The sequence below is a fragment of the Vidua macroura genome, chromosome 7 (assembly GCF_024509145.1).
Source record: "Vidua macroura isolate BioBank_ID:100142 chromosome 7, ASM2450914v1, whole genome shotgun sequence".
Lineage (NCBI taxonomy): Eukaryota > Metazoa > Chordata > Aves > Passeriformes > Viduidae > Vidua > Vidua macroura.
In genome coordinates this window covers 24916045-24934318 of record NC_071577.1, presented here as the reverse complement: position 1 = coordinate 24934318, position 18274 = coordinate 24916045, and the positions used below count along the sequence as shown (strand labels likewise).

At 61.1% G+C, this 18274-nt stretch overlaps 2 protein-coding genes across 3 annotated transcripts; one reads left to right on the top strand and one right to left on the bottom strand.

Annotated features, from left to right (window-relative positions):
• Window positions 1-402: 402 nt before the first annotated feature.
• DNPEP (aspartyl aminopeptidase) lies at window positions 403-5491 on the bottom strand. Of its 2 annotated transcripts, none has more exons than XM_053982812.1 (15): window positions 5469-5491; window positions 5263-5338; window positions 5097-5185; window positions 4902-5015; window positions 4453-4578; window positions 4184-4314; window positions 3735-3819; window positions 3207-3314; window positions 2898-2975; window positions 2495-2578; window positions 2068-2228; window positions 1876-1915; window positions 1430-1531; window positions 912-1279; window positions 403-575 (listed from the first exon to the last, which is right to left on the bottom strand). In XM_053982812.1, exons 1-15 carry the CDS (start codon window positions 5472-5474, stop codon window positions 428-430), a joined length of 1716 nt encoding a protein of 571 aa, XP_053838787.1. In that variant the 5' UTR covers window positions 5475-5491; the 3' UTR covers window positions 403-427. The 2 variants fall into 2 exon arrangements, with proteins under 2 accessions (XP_053838787.1, XP_053838789.1); XM_053982814.1 differs by having other exon boundaries at window positions 460-575; window positions 912-1079.
• Window positions 5492-12165: 6674 nt separating this feature from the next.
• On the top strand, window positions 12166-17612 carry DES (desmin). The gene is made up of 9 exons (XM_053982815.1): window positions 12166-12851; window positions 14289-14349; window positions 14525-14620; window positions 14710-14871; window positions 14958-15083; window positions 15774-15994; window positions 16127-16176; window positions 16461-16543; window positions 16665-17612. Exons 1-9 carry the CDS (start codon window positions 12301-12303, stop codon window positions 16704-16706), a joined length of 1392 nt encoding a protein of 463 aa, XP_053838790.1. The 5' UTR covers window positions 12166-12300; the 3' UTR covers window positions 16707-17612.
• The last annotated feature ends 662 nt before the right edge of the window (window positions 17613-18274 follow it).

The window sequence follows — 18274 nt, the reverse complement described above, 5'->3', positions numbered from 1 at the left end:
CCTGTGGCCGCACTGGTTCCCGCGTGGGACATGCCCCTGAGAGCCGCCCAATGAGCGGCGAGCGTGGAGCCGCACCCTCGTACCCTGCCCGGCGGCACCGCCCGGGGGCAGAAGGCAGCCCCGGCCCCGGCCCCGGCAGGACCCCCCTTCCCGGCCCCGGCGAGAAGCTTCAGGTCTGGTGCCAGCAGAACCCTGCGCACACGGCAGGCTCGTTCCTGGGGAAAGGGGCGGCCCCAGCACTGCACGAGACAGGGGACATCCTCCCGCCAGCTCTCTCTGGGCAAGAGCCGAGCCCTGTTCGGCACCTTAGCTGGGACCCCCAGCACCCCTCGACAAGGGATTGTGGATGGGTGCATAGGTCTCGCTCACGGTTCCAGGGGAGAGCACAGGTAGGAGCCATGGGAGTCCCCAGGGGGAGCCATGTACGTCAGCCCCCAGCCACAGTCATGGACCACTCGCTGGTGAGACAGAAATGCTTTAATGGCCCCAGGACTAAACACACTGCTACTCTCTCCCCACCATGCTCAGTCGACCACCAAGCTGCTGCTGACCGTCGGCAGGAGCTCGAAGAAGCCCTGGAAGAAGAGAGGCTGTCAGGGTGGGCTGAGCAAGGCAGTGTGGGGTGGGGGGAAAGGCAGTGGGGGCAGGCAGCAGCTCCCTGCCACCGCGTCATAGTAGGCAGCTACTTGCAGAGAGCAGGACCATGTCGCCATAGCAACCCATCGCTGACTCAAGGCTAGCACTGGTTGCCATAGGAACTACTTAGGTATGGCAGTCACTGGGGAAGGCTGGGATGAGAGGGGGCACCTCCAGAAGCAGCCAGTACCTGAGCTGCTCTAGAGTTGGGGAGCTCTGTGGGATGGCTGGGTTCAGCCCCGAAGCAGGGACTGGATGGGGAACACAGGGCTCACCTTGAAGAGGGTGATGCTCTGAAGCACCCCTGAGGTGCAGCACATCTCCCGGATGGAATGCATGGCCAGCTGCGGGCAGCCAATGTCCAGCACACGCAGCCCCAGGCGGGAGGCCAGAATGGGGCCGATGGTGGTGCCGCAGGGTGTGTCGTTGCGCACCATGAACTCCTGCATGGAGACGAGACCTCAGCAGCTCCACGTGCTACCCCATGGCATCCCACATGGGCCCTCAGCCCTGAAGAGAGGCGACTTGGGGCAGGGAAGCAGCACCGACCCACGCCAGGGTTCAAAGAATGCTCCAGAGCTAGAACACACTCAGGCCAGGCTCCATTCTGTTCACCAGCCTGCTCTCTGAGGTAGTCCTGCAGCTGGAGCCCCAGAGCAATAGGCAGCAGAGACCCCAGCGGGATCAGACACGGTAACAGAGCTTTGGGCACAGGCCACCTCTGATGAACCCAGGGGCAGGGCTGCAGCCCAAACTCCTGATGTTCGAGGAGGGCTCACCCAGCCCTGCTCACCTGCAGTGGGACACCCACACGGGCAGCAATGTCCCGGATTACGGCTTCAGTGACAGCTGTGGAGGCGTAGCGCTGGTTGCTGTTCACTTTGATGACAGGGCCCTGCACAAAGGAGGCACCACAGGCCCGTGATGGGACCCAGGAATAGTCAGTGGCCCTGGAAACACCCGTGCCCAGGTAATGCTGTACCACCCCAACATATCAGTCCATCCTCCCTTTCCTGGGTGAGCCCATGGGGATGGGGACAGTGTTTCCATGGGGACAGCCCCAGCTCAGAGCAGGGAGGAGCTCTATGGACAAGACTGGGATTCCAAGTGATTAACATCAGATATGTGGCATAGTCAAATCCCATTGCAGGATAAACGTTTTCCATTTGAATGCTAGGCAATCCACAGCGCTGCAGGACACAGTAACCATCCTAGACCAAAGCAGAGGGCTGCCCTCACCTTGTGGAAGGCTGGACGATGATTCTCCTCATGCTTGTCCCTGCAAAAGAGAAGAGTTTCGCACTATAGCTTTCCCTCCCTGCTGCAACAAGGACTGTCCTGTCTGTACTACCTGGGGAGTGATGGGGATACGTCCCACAGGTGGCAGGGCAGGGTTAGGGTCAGGCCCATGGCATGGCTCAGACTACTCACACATAGTTGGGGTGCACAGCGTGGGCCATATCAGCACTGATCATGTAGGACTTGGCCACTGCCTCCTCGAAGGCTGTCAGGTTGTGTGGCGATGCAGAGATCCGGCGCAGCACCAGCTCCGTTAGCAAGGACTCTGCGCCCTGTGCACTCTCTGACCCTACCTGCCAAGGATCACCATCAGCACAACCCTGCAGCACCACAGGGGCCAGAGGAGCGACAGGGTGCTCCCTAAGGCCAGCAAAGCAGCTTCCTGCCACACCAGTGCTTCCCGCCCCTGCCTGGGCCACGTTCCATGTGGGTGTAAGCAAATCCCTGCTTCCTCCACTGGGGTGTGGGATTTCTCTCCTGCTAGGCATGGCTGGGGAAGAGCAGAGAACACGGAGCCCCTTCTGGTGCCAGCCACCCCACAGTTGTGCCCCTCGCTCACCTCCTCATTGTCATAGAGCGCGATGAGACGCACATTGGGCTCCTGGGAGAGGGACGAGGGTGCTGCACATGAGTCAATCAAAGCCTGCAGGATTAGGGGGCAATGGACACCAGTCTGAGTGCCACTCCATCCTGGGAATCTCAGGACTGAGCCATCAGGAAATCCCGCAGGAGAGCCCAAAGCATGGAGGAAGGATGCTTGGGCACACACATTGCCCAGCGACAGCAGGAATCACCCCTGGGAGCTGCTGGGAATCCCACACACCCAGCAAAGGGGGCATCCAACCCCAGGTCCTCCAACAATCTAGACCCATTCCATGAGAACACAACCCCCTGCAGAGCCTTTGGCCAGCTCAAAGCTGAGCTGGGGTGCACTGCATTCTCCAGGTTCTTTCCCCTCTCACCTGCAAGGCACAGTAGCAGCTGTGCAGGTTGTCCAGACGTGGGGAGAAGATGAACTCATCGAAGGCACCACCCAGCGTCTGCAGAGAGCCAAGAGGAGTAGGGCACAGGCTCTGGGTCACCAAAAAGTACCTGCCGCTGGGTTCCCATTCCAGTACCCTTATCTCTGCCCCTCAGGAGCAGCTCCCTCTAGTTCCATTCAGCTCCCAGTCCAGGCACGCCCCAGGCAAAGGACATGTGCCAGGTAACACCTGTGTAGTGCCAGCCCATAGGCTGTGCGCAGACAGAGGGACGCTCCTGCCCTTACTCACCGCTGGCTGCGTATCTGCCAGGCATAGTTCCAGCTCCACAATCTGCTCTGGTTTCACCCCCAGCTGGGGGCAGATCAGGGAAAGCAGAACAGGACTGTGACGCTCTGTCTGGGAAGAAAGGAGAGCTGTGGGCAGAGCAGGCAGTGGATGGCAGGAGAAACTCCTGGTTTCCCTTTGCAAAGCTGTCCCTAACCCTGCTTATGTTGGCAGAGTCCTCTCCTACTAACATCTCCCATATTCAAGCCCCCACCTCACCCAGGACAGCTCTATGCCCCTGTGCTAGCCCCCCATCCCTGCCCTGCCTCCTCAGGGAGATGAACCCTTCCACACTGGCTGCAGGCAAGGGTGAGAAGAGAGAGATGGCTGAACAGATGCGCCATGTACACAGCTGTGTGGCAGAGTGGAAGGTTACCAGCAGTCCACAGGGAGAAGGGGAACCTGGTGGCTGGTCCCTGAGGACTCAAAAGCAAAGGTGACAAGTATGAGGTCCTTGCAAGCGTCGCTGCTGATCCTTGACACACAGCTCACCTGGGCCGCAGCACTGCAAGGTGTGGACTCCATAAGCACCTCCTTTTCCAGCTCCTCCTGCACTGCAGTGGCCAGAATGGGAACCCTGTGGGGGTCAGCAACATTAGCTCCCAGAGCTTTGCTCACCTTACCTGCTTGGGTCACACACTGCCAACTCTTCCTGGCATGTTTGACTTGCTCCTCCAGGGAATGACTGATATGCCGAATGGAGGAAGAGTGCACATTTTAAACACAAATCTATTGTGCCGCCTCAGGACACCCCAGTGTCCTTTCCCAAATCCTATGCTTGAAAGCATCTCCTGGAAGGACTCTATGGAGCTAAAAGCCACTGCAGATCTCCCCACTGCAATGAGTGGCTGACAAAGGGAGAGCTAAGGCGGGGCTCTGCTTTAGCTGGGTCCCAGCCCTCCCAAGGGCTGGCCAGGAGTCAGGGCTGAGCCAGGCCTTACAGGTGGTGCTCAGTGTTGGGCCCAAAGTTCTCATTGATGCTGCGCTGCAGATGGATGGCCAGGTGAGGAATGCGGAGGATGGGCCGCTCCACACATACTAGGCGCTGCTCCAGTCGCCCCGTGGCTTGGTCCTGAAACACAAGGAGGACTTCTGGCGCCAGGCCTGCAAAGCTGAGAGGTTGCAGCAGGTCCCACTCTGTGTGGGGGTCAGTGACCCAGTGCCAGAGACACACAGCTATCTGACCATGCGTGCCCTAAACCAGACTCACCTTTATGATCACCCTCCCGGCCACGGTGAGGTCACGGTCAAACCAGGTGTTCCAGATGCCCCCTCCATAGGTCTCCACACCGACTTGCACTATGCCCACTTGTCCCCGCTTAGAGCGACGCTTCACCTGGGCAGCAGCAAAGGTGTCACTGCTGGCACCATGAAGTGCTGGGGAACGGGCAGCTGGTGGGAACTGGGCAGCTCATGCCCAGAGCCTCATTGCTGATGCTGCCAGCACAGGGTGCTGTGAGGGGCTTTGCAGGACCGGGGACACAGAGGAGACAGCAGCAGGCAGAGCAATGCAGGGGCTGCTCTGGGTGACAGATTTGGGAGGTGTAGCGAGCCAACAATGATGCTGCAGGGCACGGGGGTAGTCAGGATATTTTTTGCTTGTGGCATGAGACTGGAGGACCCCAGAGAAGGACTCAGCACCCAGCCGGGCGACCTTACCCTGAGGCAGGGGCTGTCGGTGTGGGCCCCTAGCAAGCTGAACCCATTCCCAGGCTGGAACTGGCCGCCGACGGCGAAGGCGATGAGGGTGGAGTAGTTCCTGGTGATGAAGTACTGGAGGCAGAAGGGTAGAGGTGAGGGGTGAGGTGCCCCGTCCACCCCCGGCTCCCGCTGCCCCGTCCCAGCCGGGCCCACCTTCTGCGCCGGCCGCACGTCCCAGTGCTCCGTCTCCTTCAGCTCCTGGAAGCCGGCCTGCAGTAGCCGGCTGCGGCATTCGGCCACCACTGTGGGGGGAAGAGCCGTCAGGGCCGCCCGCGTGGAAGGGGAAGAGGGCCGGGGAGGGGACCGGCCGGGTGCTCACCGTGGTACGGCGACGGACTGCGGTTCACGAACTTCACCAGCTCCTGCGCCGCCGCCTTCGAGCCCTGCGCCGCCGCCTGCGGGCACCGTCGTCACCGCACAGCGCCGGCAAAACCCCACCCCGGGCCGGGACCCCCGCGGGACCGGGGACCCCGTCCCGGGCGGCACCGATCCGACCCCGTCCCGCGCCCGCCACCCGCCCGGTACCTGCATGGCCGCCACCGCCCCGCGCCGCTCCCCCCAGCGCCCCCTGCTGGCGTGGAGGAATGCGCGGCCTGCACCCCGGACTCCGAACTCTGCACCCCGCAATCCACACCCAGCCCTGCACCCCGAAATCCACACCCTGCACCCCGCAATCCACACCCAGCCCTGCACCCCGAAGTCCACACCCTGCACCCCGCAATCCACACCCAGCCCTGCACCCCGAAAATCACACCCAGCCCTGCACCCCGAAATCCACACCCTGCACCCCGCAATCCACACCCAGCCCTGCACCCCGAAAATCACACCCAGCCCTGCACCCCGAAATCCACACCCTGCACCCCGCAATCCACACCCAGCCCTGCACCCCGAAAATCACACCCAGCCCTGCACCCCGAAATCCACACCCTGCACCCCGAAATCCAAACCCAGCCCTGCACCCCGAAATCCACACCCTGCACCCCGCAATCCACACCCAGCCCTGCACCCCGAAATCCACACCCTGCACCCCGAAATCCACACCCAGCCCTGCACCCCGCAATCCACACCCTGCACCTCCCACACTATACCCCCCGCCATGCACATTGCACTCTCACCCCACACACCACACTGTGCAATCCACACCATGCACCCCTCACCCCCACTCTGGTCCAGGCCAGAAAAACATAGTGCCTGACAAGGCTAGGGTAGAGCTGAATTAAGGGTGGGTGGAAGAGGGACACAGCCAGGAGGGGTGGGAGTGGGAAACAAGGGGCAGGGACAGGCTCCACAACGATGGTCACCCATCCTGCCCTGATGTGCCCCAGTTCTAAGCTAACTGGGGGAGCAGGGGCTGCCCCAAAATGGGGCTTGGCCTGCCTGCAGAGGGGAGCAGGTGCCCAGGAAAACACACTCACTTCCCCAAGGCTAAGTATATTTGGAGTGGGGTGGGTCACAGCCAAGCTGCAGCCCCCCATCGTTGTTGCTCCCCTGCCTTGGCACTGCCTGGCTCTCACAGGAAGCAAGGCACAAACCCTTGGTGCCATGTTGGAGACAAATGTCTCTGAGTGACAGCAATGCACTGGGTTCTGCACTGGGTTCTGAGAGATGGCACAGTGGCAGGGCAGCACCCAAGCTGCCTGTCAGCCCCAGGGGCACTCCCAAGGGATAGGACCCCTCGGCCTTGCATAGATTAGGGTGCCTCCTGCCCTTGTCTGGGTTCCCTTCATGGGTTGGATGCAGCAGAAAGGTTTTGGGTTTCAGTCAGACTTCATACATCATTTCCCAGCAGGATCCTTTCTTCCTAGCAATGGGTATGTGGCCTTGGGAGATGGACGTGGCAGCCTGTAAGTGCTGCATGGGGCCCAGGTGTTGGGTGCCAGCTGGATTCCCAGCTCCTGAGTCACCCGTGTGGGCATCCTGTTAGCTGGAGACGCTGTCCGTGTTCTGAGGACTGGAAACTGGTGGTCCTCTTGCCCCTGACCCTGTGACCTGTCATGCTGAGAGCTCCTGACAGCTCTGGATTTATGCTCCCAGCCCCCAACACCTGCCTCTCCCCACCACCAAATGGGAAGGAGCATTCCCACTGCCTGGCACCCTGCAAACAGACAGCTGGAGGGTCTCCATGTCAACCACAGCACAACACAGGGCCAGGCTCCCCCAGGCCAGGCTGTGACCAGGCTGGAAGCAGGCTGGGATCAGGCTGGGAGCACCCAGCACTCCAGCCCAGAGCTGGGATACATGTGTCAAAGGGACTTGTATGCCAGGCAGCCATCCCCACGCTCCTCCTGCCAGCATCACCCCCCGCTGCTGCCGGAACCCAGCCCAGGGCCAGGTGCTCTTGAATGGTTCCCAGGCTGTGCCTGAGGGACATCTGAGGACATTTAGAAGCCCTGGCTCCCCAGGGGATGGATGCCCAGAGCGGATGGTACCCAGTGGGTGCTCAGGACGGATGGCTCCTGGGGTGTGTGTGCGCCGGAGCAGGGCGTGCCTGGCTCGAGGGTGTCAGAGCAGGAGTGAGTGGCAGGGCCGGGTGTGGCCTTCGTCTAGCCCTGCTGCTGTGAGCAAAGGGCAGTGCCTTGGCGTGCCGCAGCTATTCCCGGCACAGTGGGATTTCCAGAAAAAGCTCCTGATGGCTATATCCGGGTGGGCTCTGACTCACCCCTGGCTGGGTGCCAAGGGCTGCATAGCACCTGCTATGGTTGCCCCCTACCCCATCACCGTGCTCCTAGGAAGACAGTGCTTCTGTCCCCCATCCCGTGCTGCCCCACGGATCATCCAGCGCAGCAGGGAGCCACAGGCAGCCTTTCCAAAATGGCATCAGCTCCTCCTCTGCATGTATGCACCCCGCTGCTGGGCTCATGTGTGTGCCCAGGGGTGCCTGGCGGGGAAGGGCCAGTAGGGACAGGGCACTGTGGTCCTTCCTATGTCCCCTGGCAGCCCAGTTGGGGTTCTGGGCAGGCTTTATAAGAGAAGTGTTCCCTGCTGGCAGTAGGCTCTGGGGATGGGCAGGCAGTGCTTAGCCCTCCCTGCTGGAAGGGGTTAATGGAAAGATGGCCCAGGACAAAGACTGTAAACACAGCAGAGATCCAGGAAGTGCCACCCCCTTCTCCCATTGCCTGCCAGGCTGCCTGGACCCCCCCTTGCCAGCCCTGCCAGGATGAGCAAAGGGATGGCATCCATCGAGGCAGTCCCCCGCATCCTGGCCCACGTGTCTGAGCATGGGAAAGTGAAATCAGCGCCCAGGAATTGCTGGAGACTGAGTGAACAGCCGCCATGCCTTACGTGAGCCACCAGCGATGCAGCGGGTAATGCAACCTCATCTCACTGGCATGGGTGATGCTATCGAGGCCTGCAGCATCCTTATGGACCACTCAGCCGCTCTGCCACCCCCACGTCCGCATGGATCACAAAGGCAGCTGGGCATCTTCAGTATCTCCACACTGCTGGGGCAGGTGAATGTCCCCATGGACCATGAGGGCAGGACACCCTTTAGCCTGCCCCTAGGCAGTAGGGATGGGGGAACATCCCCAACATCCCCATGGACCACAGGGCCACCTGTAGATGAGTGATGGGACAGGTGTATGAGTCAAGCAACCGCATGGACATGGAAGTAGCTGGTCTCCCCCATCATCTACAGCTCACCCCCAGCATGCTCGTGAAATACAGAGGCAACAACTCACCCAGAGGACATACAAAGGCCAAGGGAGGTGAGCAAACACCTCCCAGCATCTATACAGGTTGCATCTGGACACCCCTGGCATCCATGCTTGCCATGGGGGTATCCAGGGAACCCCAGCATTCTGTGCCACTCACAGATAGGACAATGTCCTCAGCATCCTCGTCACCAGGGGACATGGGGGTGGGGACCAGGAGGAAACAGACAGTCTGTGCACCCCCTGGTCCTGAGCTCTGGAATGAGTGGAGGCACAGGGGCAGCTGGGATGAACAGCAGGTGTGGGGGGACTGGAGACTTTACCCACCAGCTCCTGAGACCCCATCAGGCCAGGCTGGGCCTTGGTCCAGGCAGGGAGGGAGAGCTGCCTCCTATTTAGACAATAGCATGCACCCTGGATCCGTCAGCACTGGGGAATGGGCCACACAGTCCTTCCCTCTTAGGGTAAAGGCGCCTGGGAGGCTCATGGCTGTAAAAGGAGTGGGATGAAGGAAGACAGCCAGGGGTCAGGAGGGAGGGGAATGGACACCCCCGCTGCTTCATTCCCATTCCCATTCCTCAACTCACCCTTGAGCTAAGGCCAGGCATAAGGGGGCATTGGGTCCTGGTGGCAGGGTATAGGGACAAGGAAGGGCCAGCACCCTGTCCCCACATCCTGTCTAGCTTCAAGCCCCAAGACACCCACAGCCCAAGGAGGCTGTGCTGGTTTTAAATCCTGGGGGAATAGCAGGGAGGGAGGGCCAGGAAGGAGGGGCAGCTGCAGGATGCAGCTGGCTTTGCTCACAGGGATGTCATGACCAGAGGGAGTTGTTTGACATTCCAGCTCCAAACGCCTTCCCGGCAGCAGTCTCCAAGATTTGATCAAAACTGGGACCAGGCCAGTGCGGGGGTTCAGGAGCCACTTCCCAGGCTCCGCTGGTCTGGGTCAGTCCGGCCTGGGATGGAGCTGTGGGGAATCTGCACGGGGCTGGGCAGGACAGGAGGCAGCCCTGCACTTCTGGCCTCTGCAGCCTCCTCACTTTCTGCAGCCTCTGGGTCTTTAGTTGGCACAGAGTGTTTGGCATCTCGTCCGTGGGACTCAGGCAGGGTCTCTGGGTCCTGCACTTCATCCCTCCTTCCTGGCATGCTGGGTCCCCCAAGCAGACAGGGATTTCCTAAGAGCCTTGTCCACCCTCTGCAAGACGTGGGGCCCCTGCTTGCCCAGAACCATACCGGAAGGCTGTCACCACAGCTAAGGAAAGGCCACTTCAAACAGTCTGCCCTAGAGCAGGGTCAGGAGGATGCTCCTGGTTAAGCCCTCTGAGCTGCTTCCCCTCCAAGCAGCAGTGCCCAAGAGTGCATTTCCCTTCCCTGGAGCACTCCAACCCTGCCCCCACCTGCTTTGTGGGATTAGAATGGGAACGAGGGCTACCCAGGCCTGAGATGGGATTTGCATCAACCTACCTGAAACCTACCAGGGCAGGGTGCCAGGCACTTCTGGACACAGTATCCCTGAGGAGTCCATCCTCCCCAGAGTCCCAGCTGGCACAGCAGTGGGGTGGGGTCGTGGAAAGGGATGGCTGAACTCTGTTCCTGGTGATGTGCTGTCCCAGATGCCCTGAGTCCCCCTCATGGGGCACCCACCTGCCCCTGTGCACACAAGCTACGGGCTGGCTTGCTGGCACTTGCGGCACAGGCAGGGCACACGTGCGGGGCTCTGGGATGTGCAGGGCATACTCGGAATGGGGCCAGAAGGAGGAAGGATGCTGTCTGTTTTTCCATCTACTCTCCCCCCACAAGCCCCCCCTTTCTTCCATTCTCTCCCTTGTGCTGGGATGAAACAACCTCATCTGGAAATACCTTCCCTTTTAAAGGCAGGCTCCTCCATGCAGCTTGCACTCTCTGGGAAGACACTACATCACTCTACAACTGGGTGGCTGGGAGAGGCTCCAGGGATGGGGGCTTGGAGGAGCAGAAAGGATGCAGGGCATTGAGCATCTGCCCACCTGCATGTCTGTGGGACCCAGACTTTAGCTGGCTGCCCAAGTGACATGGAGCATGCAGGCAGCAGCGGGGAGTTCCTCCCAGAGCCAGGGCAGTGGAGAATGCTTCCATGAACAAGCCTGAGCCTTTGCCTGATGGTGATGCTGCCATGGGTGAGCCATGGCATTGCTTGGCTTCTGTGTTACAGCCAGGACAGAAGGCTGGGAGGTGCAGGGCCAGGCAGGGCTGAATGCTGTCCTGCTGCTGAGTCACCCTGTGCCCACTGGCACAGCGGTCCCCTCCACCAGGGCCTTCAGGGACAAAAGCACTGGGGCTGAGCCAGCTGACGTCAGCCAAAACAGCCCAGCTTGGACAGAGCTGGGGGTCACTGGCTGTCTGGGGAGTCTGGGGAGGAGGGGGTGCTGCCCAGGCAAGGGGAACCCTCATGAAGATTTCCCCCAGCACACTTGCCCTCCCTCAGGATGTCCTTTTCAGCTGTCATGGGTTTGTGCAAGGCCCTGAGGGTCCCTGGCCTGACTCACCACTTGTCCAGGAAGCTGTAGTGGGGGTTTTCAGATGGACTTAGAAATTCCCCATTCTGTGAGTATTTGGGGAGCTGGGCTGGGCTTTCTGATCCCCAGTGTACTTCCTGGCCAAGGGGGAAACTGAGGAGACAGGGAAGAGCCTGCTGTGCCTTGGGATAACCTAGGGACTACGTTCTACTCTTAGGGTGATGGGGATCAGAGAGGGGCTAGGGCGGCTCCAGGCAGGGTCACCATCCAGCTGTGCTCTCCACATGCTTGGAGCAAGAAGGGTTAACAGAGTGCCTCCCCCACTATAAATACCACGTTTGTATGTCCCACACCCCATGAGTATGAGCTGGGAAGGCTATTTTGGTTGAGTGCCTGCTGCTTTGGGAATGTGCCGGAGCGAGGACAGGGGCTGACGTCACCGTCACTGGGGCTCGGACCCAGCACCTGCTCAGGGTCACTCAGCAGTACTCCAAAAGCACCCAGACCCTGGCCATTGCTCAGCCCCCCATGTCAGAAAGAGGGTTTGGGTGGTGGGTCAGTAGAAGCACACTCATGGCAAGGGTCCCCCTACATCAACCCCTCTCCAGGGCCCTTCCTTGCTCACTTTCTGGATGGGAGTCTGGCCCACATGGAGACCTGGTGCTCTTGCCAGGGGGTGGGTCAGGGCATCATCAAGGGCTGTTTGGGGTGCTCAAGACCAGTTTGGGGACCATGGCTACCTGGCATGGGGTTTGGCTCAAGGGGGTCAAGTGATGCTGTGAAGGTTCCCTTCTTTCCCTTCATGGCGTCAGCCTAGGCTGTCTGTCTGTCTGTCCGGGCCCCCTTTGGGTGGCACTACATCCTGATAGGGGGTTCACCACCAGTCTGCCCCACTTCCTCCCCTCGCACTCCCAGGGACGGGGCAGAGCAGTGGGGGCCGGTGTCAAGGCCTCCCAGAGACCTCCAGGGGGGCCCAGGGGTCCTTGTCTGCCGGGGGGTGTGTGCAGGTGAGGGGCAGTGGGCGGGGGCTGCCGGCCATCTCCCCCGCGGCAGCATCCCCCAGCTGCCCGGCAGCAGGAGGGGCGGGTGATGTCAGCAGGATACAAATAGCGGCGCGCGGTCCCCTCCCGACGCCTCTCCGAGCTGTGCCGGCCGCTCGCCAGCCCTCCGCCTGCTCCCTGCTCCGGCCTCGCCTCCCCACGCCGCCACCATGAGCCAGTCCTACTCCTCCAGCCAGCGGGTCTCTTCCTACCGCCGCACCTTTGGCGGCTCCCCGGTTTTCTCTCGTGCCTCCTTCGGGGGCAAGGGCAGCAGCGGCAGCTCCGTCACCTCCCGCGTCTACCAGGTGTCCCGCACCTCGGCCGTCCCCAGCCTGTCCACCTTCCGCACCACCCGCGTGACGCCCCTGCGCACCTACCAAAGTGCCTACCAGGGTGCTGGCGAGCTGCTGGACTTCAGCCTGGCCGATGCCATGAACCAGGAGTTCCTCCAGACCCGCACCAACGAGAAGGTGGAGCTGCAGGAACTCAATGACCGTTTCGCCAACTACATCGAAAAGGTGCGCTTCTTGGAGCAGCAGAATGCCCTCATGGTGGCCGAGGTGAACCGCCTGCGGGGCAAAGAGCCCACCCGCGTGGCCGAGATGTACGAGGAGGAGCTGCGGGAGCTCCGGCGCCAGATCGACCTGCTCACCAACCAGAGGGCTCGTGTGGAGGTTGAGCGTGACAACCTGCTCGATGACCTACAGAAGCTCAAGCAGAAGTGAGTAGGGGGGGCCCTGGAGAGTCCCTGTGTGCATCCATCCATGTATCTCCATCCCTAGGGGTGGGTGGGAGCAGAGCTTGCCCTGGCAGCTCTTCAGGTGCTTACTGCTATCCTTGTGCCTCGTGCTCAGAGCCCATCGTGACCCCAGTGCTCTGTCCCCCTTGACTACTTTCTGGGCAGCACCCAGAGGGTAGAGTGGCTCCCACTGCAGGGGTGTCCCCTATACTCTCCCTTGCAGTGAGGCTGAAGCCAGGCTGTAACACCACAGGACTGGGAGATCAAAGTGCACCTCACCCCGGGGTCCCCATCTCTGCTCACACGGGGGAGGGCTGCTGGGCACATGGGTGAGCTTAGGTCTGTGGAGTAGATGGACAGACAGATGCAGTCAGGCGGACAGACGTGAGGGGATGGATAACCCAGGGAAGGTGCTCCATCAGCTCCAGAAATGAAGGAGGGAGGGGAGGAAGCAGCTGCACTTTCACAGGCCAGGGATGCTCCAGGCCTGCTATGAGTGTCCATGGTGCCCTGTGAGCAGTGGGACACCCCAGAAATGCTGTGGACCCAGTTGGTGCTGGGGAAGAGAGTGGAGAGTATCCACAAGGGTGGCCAGGCTGAGGGAACCCCCAGGAACTGATGAGGGTGGGGAACCTGGCAGTAGGGGCGGATGCTCAAGGAGAGCTTTATGTTCTGATGATGGTCTGCACCTTCCCTCCTGGACCCTGTGCCCTGGGGACACCATTCCCTCGGGATGACACAGCCTGCTGCCTCCTTCTGTAACCCCAGCCACCACCATAGTGCTGGGTCCTCCCTGATGCTGGGGAGCTGGAGGTTGGTGGCATGAAGGAACTCTCAGTGACAGGGGAGGAGCAGGGGCAGAACAAACGGGTGTTGGGTTTCTGCCACCCTATGTGCCAGCACCACCTGGGCGCCTCCATCTCCTCCCCGCTGCCTTCCCACTGACATGCAGCCTGTGGTACTGTTCCCTTCCTTGACACATGCCTGGCCCTCCAGCCCTGACCTGAGCCTCCCCCACAGCAATCCCCACTTTACATCCCATCCCACAGCATTGCTGAAACCTGTCTGTGCTCCTGCTCTCCCTGGGATAGCTCAGCTGGTGGCCATCTCTGGACTCCCTGCCGGATCCTGCACTCTGTCCCCCCAGCTGCTGGTCACTCTCCCCTATAAGGGCTAGGGCAGTGTGCGTGGCACTGAGCTGACCTCATGTCTTTGTGATCTCTCTGGCGTTGACTATAATAGGGAATGGGAGGAAGAGCCCCTGGCCCCCCGCCAGTCCTCTGCTGCCTGCCGGGAACACAGGACAATCTGTTTTCTTCCTACCGGGCCATGCTGGGCTTAAGGACAGCTCGGGGGGACATCACCAAGGAGGGACGGAGCTTCCTCCAGACCCCTCTAGCCTCCCTTCTCTGCCTACAGGCTGCAAGAGGAGATCCAGCTGAAGGAGGAGGCTGAGAACAACCTCGCTGCATTCAGAGCTGTGAGTACCTGTCCCCTTGGTGTGGCATGGGAACCCTACCCTCCTTCCCACCCCCATCTCCCCCCAGCAGCCTGGACACAGCACCAGGGCACAGTCCCGGACACAGCTTTGCACCTTCCAGCCCTGGTGCTCTCCCAGCAACCCCCCACTACCCCTCATTCTGTGTCCTTCCCAGGATGTGGATGCAGCCACACTAGCACGCATTGACCTGGAAAGACGTATCGAGTCCCTGCAGGAGGAGATCGCCTTCCTCAAGAAGGTGCATGAAGAGGTAGGTCAGAAGTGGCACCCTTTTCCAATGGTACTCATGGGGCAGCGAAAATGGAGTGGGCGCCCTGAGATGTCACCTTGTCCCCGCAGGAAATCCGGGAGCTGCAGGCACAGCTGCAGGAGCAGCACATCCAGGTGGAGATGGACATCTCCAAGCCTGATTTGACAGCTGCGCTGCGGGACATCCGTGCTCAGTACGAGAGCATTGCTGCCAAGAACATCGCCGAGGCCGAGGAGTGGTACAAGTCCAAGGTGCGGGAGGCAGCGGGCTCTGGGCTGGCCCCAGCGCAGCGGGGTCCATCTCGGGGCCATCCCCACTGACCGTGGTCTCTCCCCAGGTGTCTGACCTGACGCAGGCAGCCAACAAGAACAACGATGCACTAAGGCAGGCCAAACAGGAGATGCTGGAGTACCGGCACCAGATCCAGTCCTACACCTGCGAGATTGATGCCCTCAAGGGAACGGTGAGCTAAGGGCAGCATTGAGAAGATCCCCAGCTTCTCTGCAGGGACCTGCTGTTCCAAGGCTGCTCAGGGACATCTCTGGGGTGGGGGGCTCTTCCCAGCTCTCTGAGTTCCTGCTGAAGGGGGCCTTGTACCCCACATTTGGGCTGCACCTCCCCCAGCAGTGGCCTGGACTCCTGCAAAGTGTTTTGGCAGAGTCCTGGAATCAAAGTACAGATTATAAAATGTGACCCAGCCTGAGAGGCTCCAGGCAGGCGGGCAGAGGGCTCAGGGTGTCTGGTTGCAGGCTGGCAAGGTGGTTGCAAACAAGCAGGGCACAACAGTCCCATTCTGGCACAGTCATGGTCGCAGGAGCCAGCCAGCAGCCACCAGTGCCACCCCCAGGCAGCCATCGAGTGCTTCTGCAGCTCTCTGTGCCCTTTTTCTGGGGTAGGATGGTTTTGCTGGGGGACCTGGGCACCAGGATGGTGGGCTTGCCCAGTACATGCCCAGCTTGCCCCCGTGAGTCCCTGATGCCTAGCGCTGGGCAGGTGGAGGGTTACAGTCACTCATCATGGTCCCACATCAGCTGAACCCAGCCCAGGGCTGACCATGGCTTTCCCCAGAACGCACTGGCATCCCCAGTTCCCACCCAAGGTGACCCCTGGCTCCTTTGGGTTCCCCCCTCACTGAGCACCCCCGTCTCTCCAGAATGACTCGCTGATGCGGCAGATGCGGGAGATGGAGGAGCGCTTCGCAGGGGAGGCCGGTGGGTACCAGGACACCATTGCCCGCCTGGAGGAGGAGATCCGGCACCTGAAGGATGAGATGGCCCGGCACCTGCGTGAATACCAGGACCTGCTCAATGTCAAGATGGCCCTGGATGTGGAGATTGCCACATACCGCAAGCTGCTGGAGGGAGAGGAGAGCCGGTGAGTAGAAGGGGGGCAGGACAAGCTGGGGGGACCAGCAGGTCAGTGGTTTTTTGGGGGTCCAACTTTGTTAGGACACACCTCAGGTCTAGGGCTGGCTGGCGCTAAGCTTTCCCCTCTGTGTTCCCACAGGATCAGCATCCCCATGCACCAGACCTTCGCTTCTGCACTCAATTTCCGAGGTGAGTCTCACTCTGTGAGGAGGGGGATCTGGAACAAGTCTCCTGTGTCCCCCAGTTTTGGGGCAAATGTCCCTCCTGGGGAGTTGTAGCTAAGCTGGCACGTTGGGAACACACAGGTGCCACACAGAGCCCCTGGTATGGGGGCACTTGTTTGGGTGTTGCTAAGCTGAGGGGGGTTAAACCAAGGCTGCTGAAGCTCCTCAGTGACCCCAGCCCCATGGCTGTGTCCCCATACCACACGTCCCTGTCCCTGTGGTGCCATCTTCTGTGTCCTCCTCCTGCAGAGACCAGCCCAGAGCAGCGGGGCTCCGAGGTGCACACCAAAAAGACCGTGATGATCAAAACCATCGAAACCCGTGATGGGGAGGTGAGCACAGGGTGGCACCGGAGGGCGGTTGGGAGGCAGGGGACCGAGGACGGCACCTGCTCCTGCACTCGGGGCTCTGGTGTGGCACGGCACGGCGTTTCACGGTGCCTCTCTCCCACAGGTGGTGAGCGAGGCGACTCAGCAGCAGCATGAAGTGCTGTAGAGGAGGCTGCTCCAGCAGCCCACTGGCACCTTCTGTCCCTGCCTCCGTCCCTCCGCCATGCCCCCCTCCTGCCCCCCACCTCGCCTCTTGGCGCTCCCCCGGCACTGCCTGAGGAGTCTCCCCCATGCAGCTGCCTCTGGGCCCCCCACACCCCCGGGCTCTCTCCTCCAGCTTCAAAAGGCTCGCTCTGCTTTTGCAGCTTCACAGCAGCAACGCCAGCGTCAGGATCAGGCCAGGGCCGGGGGGCAGCAGGACGGAGGGACGGGACAGGTGGGAGGGGCTGGGGGGAGCAGGTGGTGGCCTGGGCCAGCTCCATGGAGAGCCGGACGGTCCCAGCAGCGGGTTCTGGATCCCCCCACAGGCCCCTTCCCACCCTGGGCACAGGCTTGGGGTTCATCCCACACGAGTGGGGACCCATCCCCCTCCAGCAGCACCGCCGGCCCCCCTGGAGCTGGCACTTCTCCAGGAGCATGGTGGCGATGCTAGGGATGGGGAGAAGCTAGGCATGGTCTGGGCTGAGCCCCCTATTCTCTGCCCAGCTCAGAGCGAGGAGGGGCCCAGCCTGCGTGTCCCCCCCAGCCCAGGGGCGCTCGGGCCCTTCGCTCCCCCCGGCCCAAGAGGCAGTCCCGTGGGGCAGAGGAGGGCAGTGCCCACCCCTCCCCGTGGCGGGGACCCCCAGCAGCAGGAGGCTGCACGGGGCCAGGCTCATGAGCCCAGAGGGTACCCGTAGGTGGACACAGGAGAGAGGAGGAGTGAGTGAATGGGAGAGAGGGGGGAGAGAATGAGAGGAGCCGGAGAGAGGCCCGGGGGGCCAGGGCAGGCATCCCCAACCCTTGCCCCAATGCACCCCCACCCCACCACGTGTATGAGACTCTTCAGGCGGCTGAAATAAACAGCGGAGCATCACCCTGTCATCTCAATGCATCTCTGCAGCAAAGAGGGGATGGAGTGGTGGGGAGGCAGCACCTGGGGGAGGCATCACAAGGGCCAGGTGGATGGATGAGCCAGCAACTCTTTGGGCAGTCTCCTCCCTAGGCTGCTGGCCCCCACAAAAGGTCCATGTCTCTCACACTGAAGGTTTTGAGCATTTTGCTGCCTGAGGTGGTGGGTTTCCCAGTTGCACTGGGTGGGAAAGTCCTGCTGGGACAGAGAACTGTGGCAGCTAAGCCCTGAGCAGGTTCTAAGGGGCTCTGGGTGATGGTCCCGTATCTCCTCCACACACCCAGGGTCACATACCATGTCCTCATGGCTCAGCTCCACAGCCACCTCCTTTTTACCCCCACTTGGGACCTACCCAAATCCACATCTGCCTGGGAGTTTTTCCAGCCCCTCCAAGTGTCACCAACCTGCAAGCAGAGCCATCCTCATCCCTAAGTGACCTACACCCTGTGAGCATCAGACCCACCACCCCATGCTTGCATCCCAGGCTCAACCTCCAGCCTCAGTCTGCCAACACCATATGCTCTCTTCCTCCCAACACACATGCCCCTGTCCCTATGCTCTCAGCTTGGCTTCAGCGCCTTCATCCCAGCAATGGGGGACGCTGGAACCCAGAGCTGAGCATCCCA

What these genes read in the sequence shown, in the direction of transcription:
- DES (XM_053982815.1), top strand. Translation starts at nt 12,301, where the DNA reads ATGAGCCAGTCCTACTCCTCCAGCCAGCGGGTCTCTTCCTACCGCCGC. An exon ending in ACCTCGCTGCATTCAGAGCT is followed by an intron (nt 14,350 to 14,524) that starts GTGAGTACCTGT and finishes TGTCCTTCCCAG; the next exon opens with GATGTGGATGCAGCCACACT. An exon ending in AGGAGTGGTACAAGTCCAAG is followed by an intron (nt 14,872 to 14,957) that starts GTGCGGGAGGCA and finishes GTCTCTCCCCAG; the next exon opens with GTGTCTGACCTGACGCAGGC.
- DNPEP (XM_053982812.1), bottom strand. An exon ending in CCGGGAGGGTGATCATAAAG is followed by an intron (nt 4,315 to 4,452) that starts GTGAGTCTGGTT and finishes CTTGTGTTTCAG; the next exon opens with GACCAAGCCACGGGGCGACT. An exon ending in GTGTGGGTGTCCCACTGCAG is followed by an intron (nt 1,280 to 1,429) that starts GTGAGCAGGGCT and finishes CTGGGGCTCCAG; the next exon opens with CTGCAGGACTACCTCAGAGA.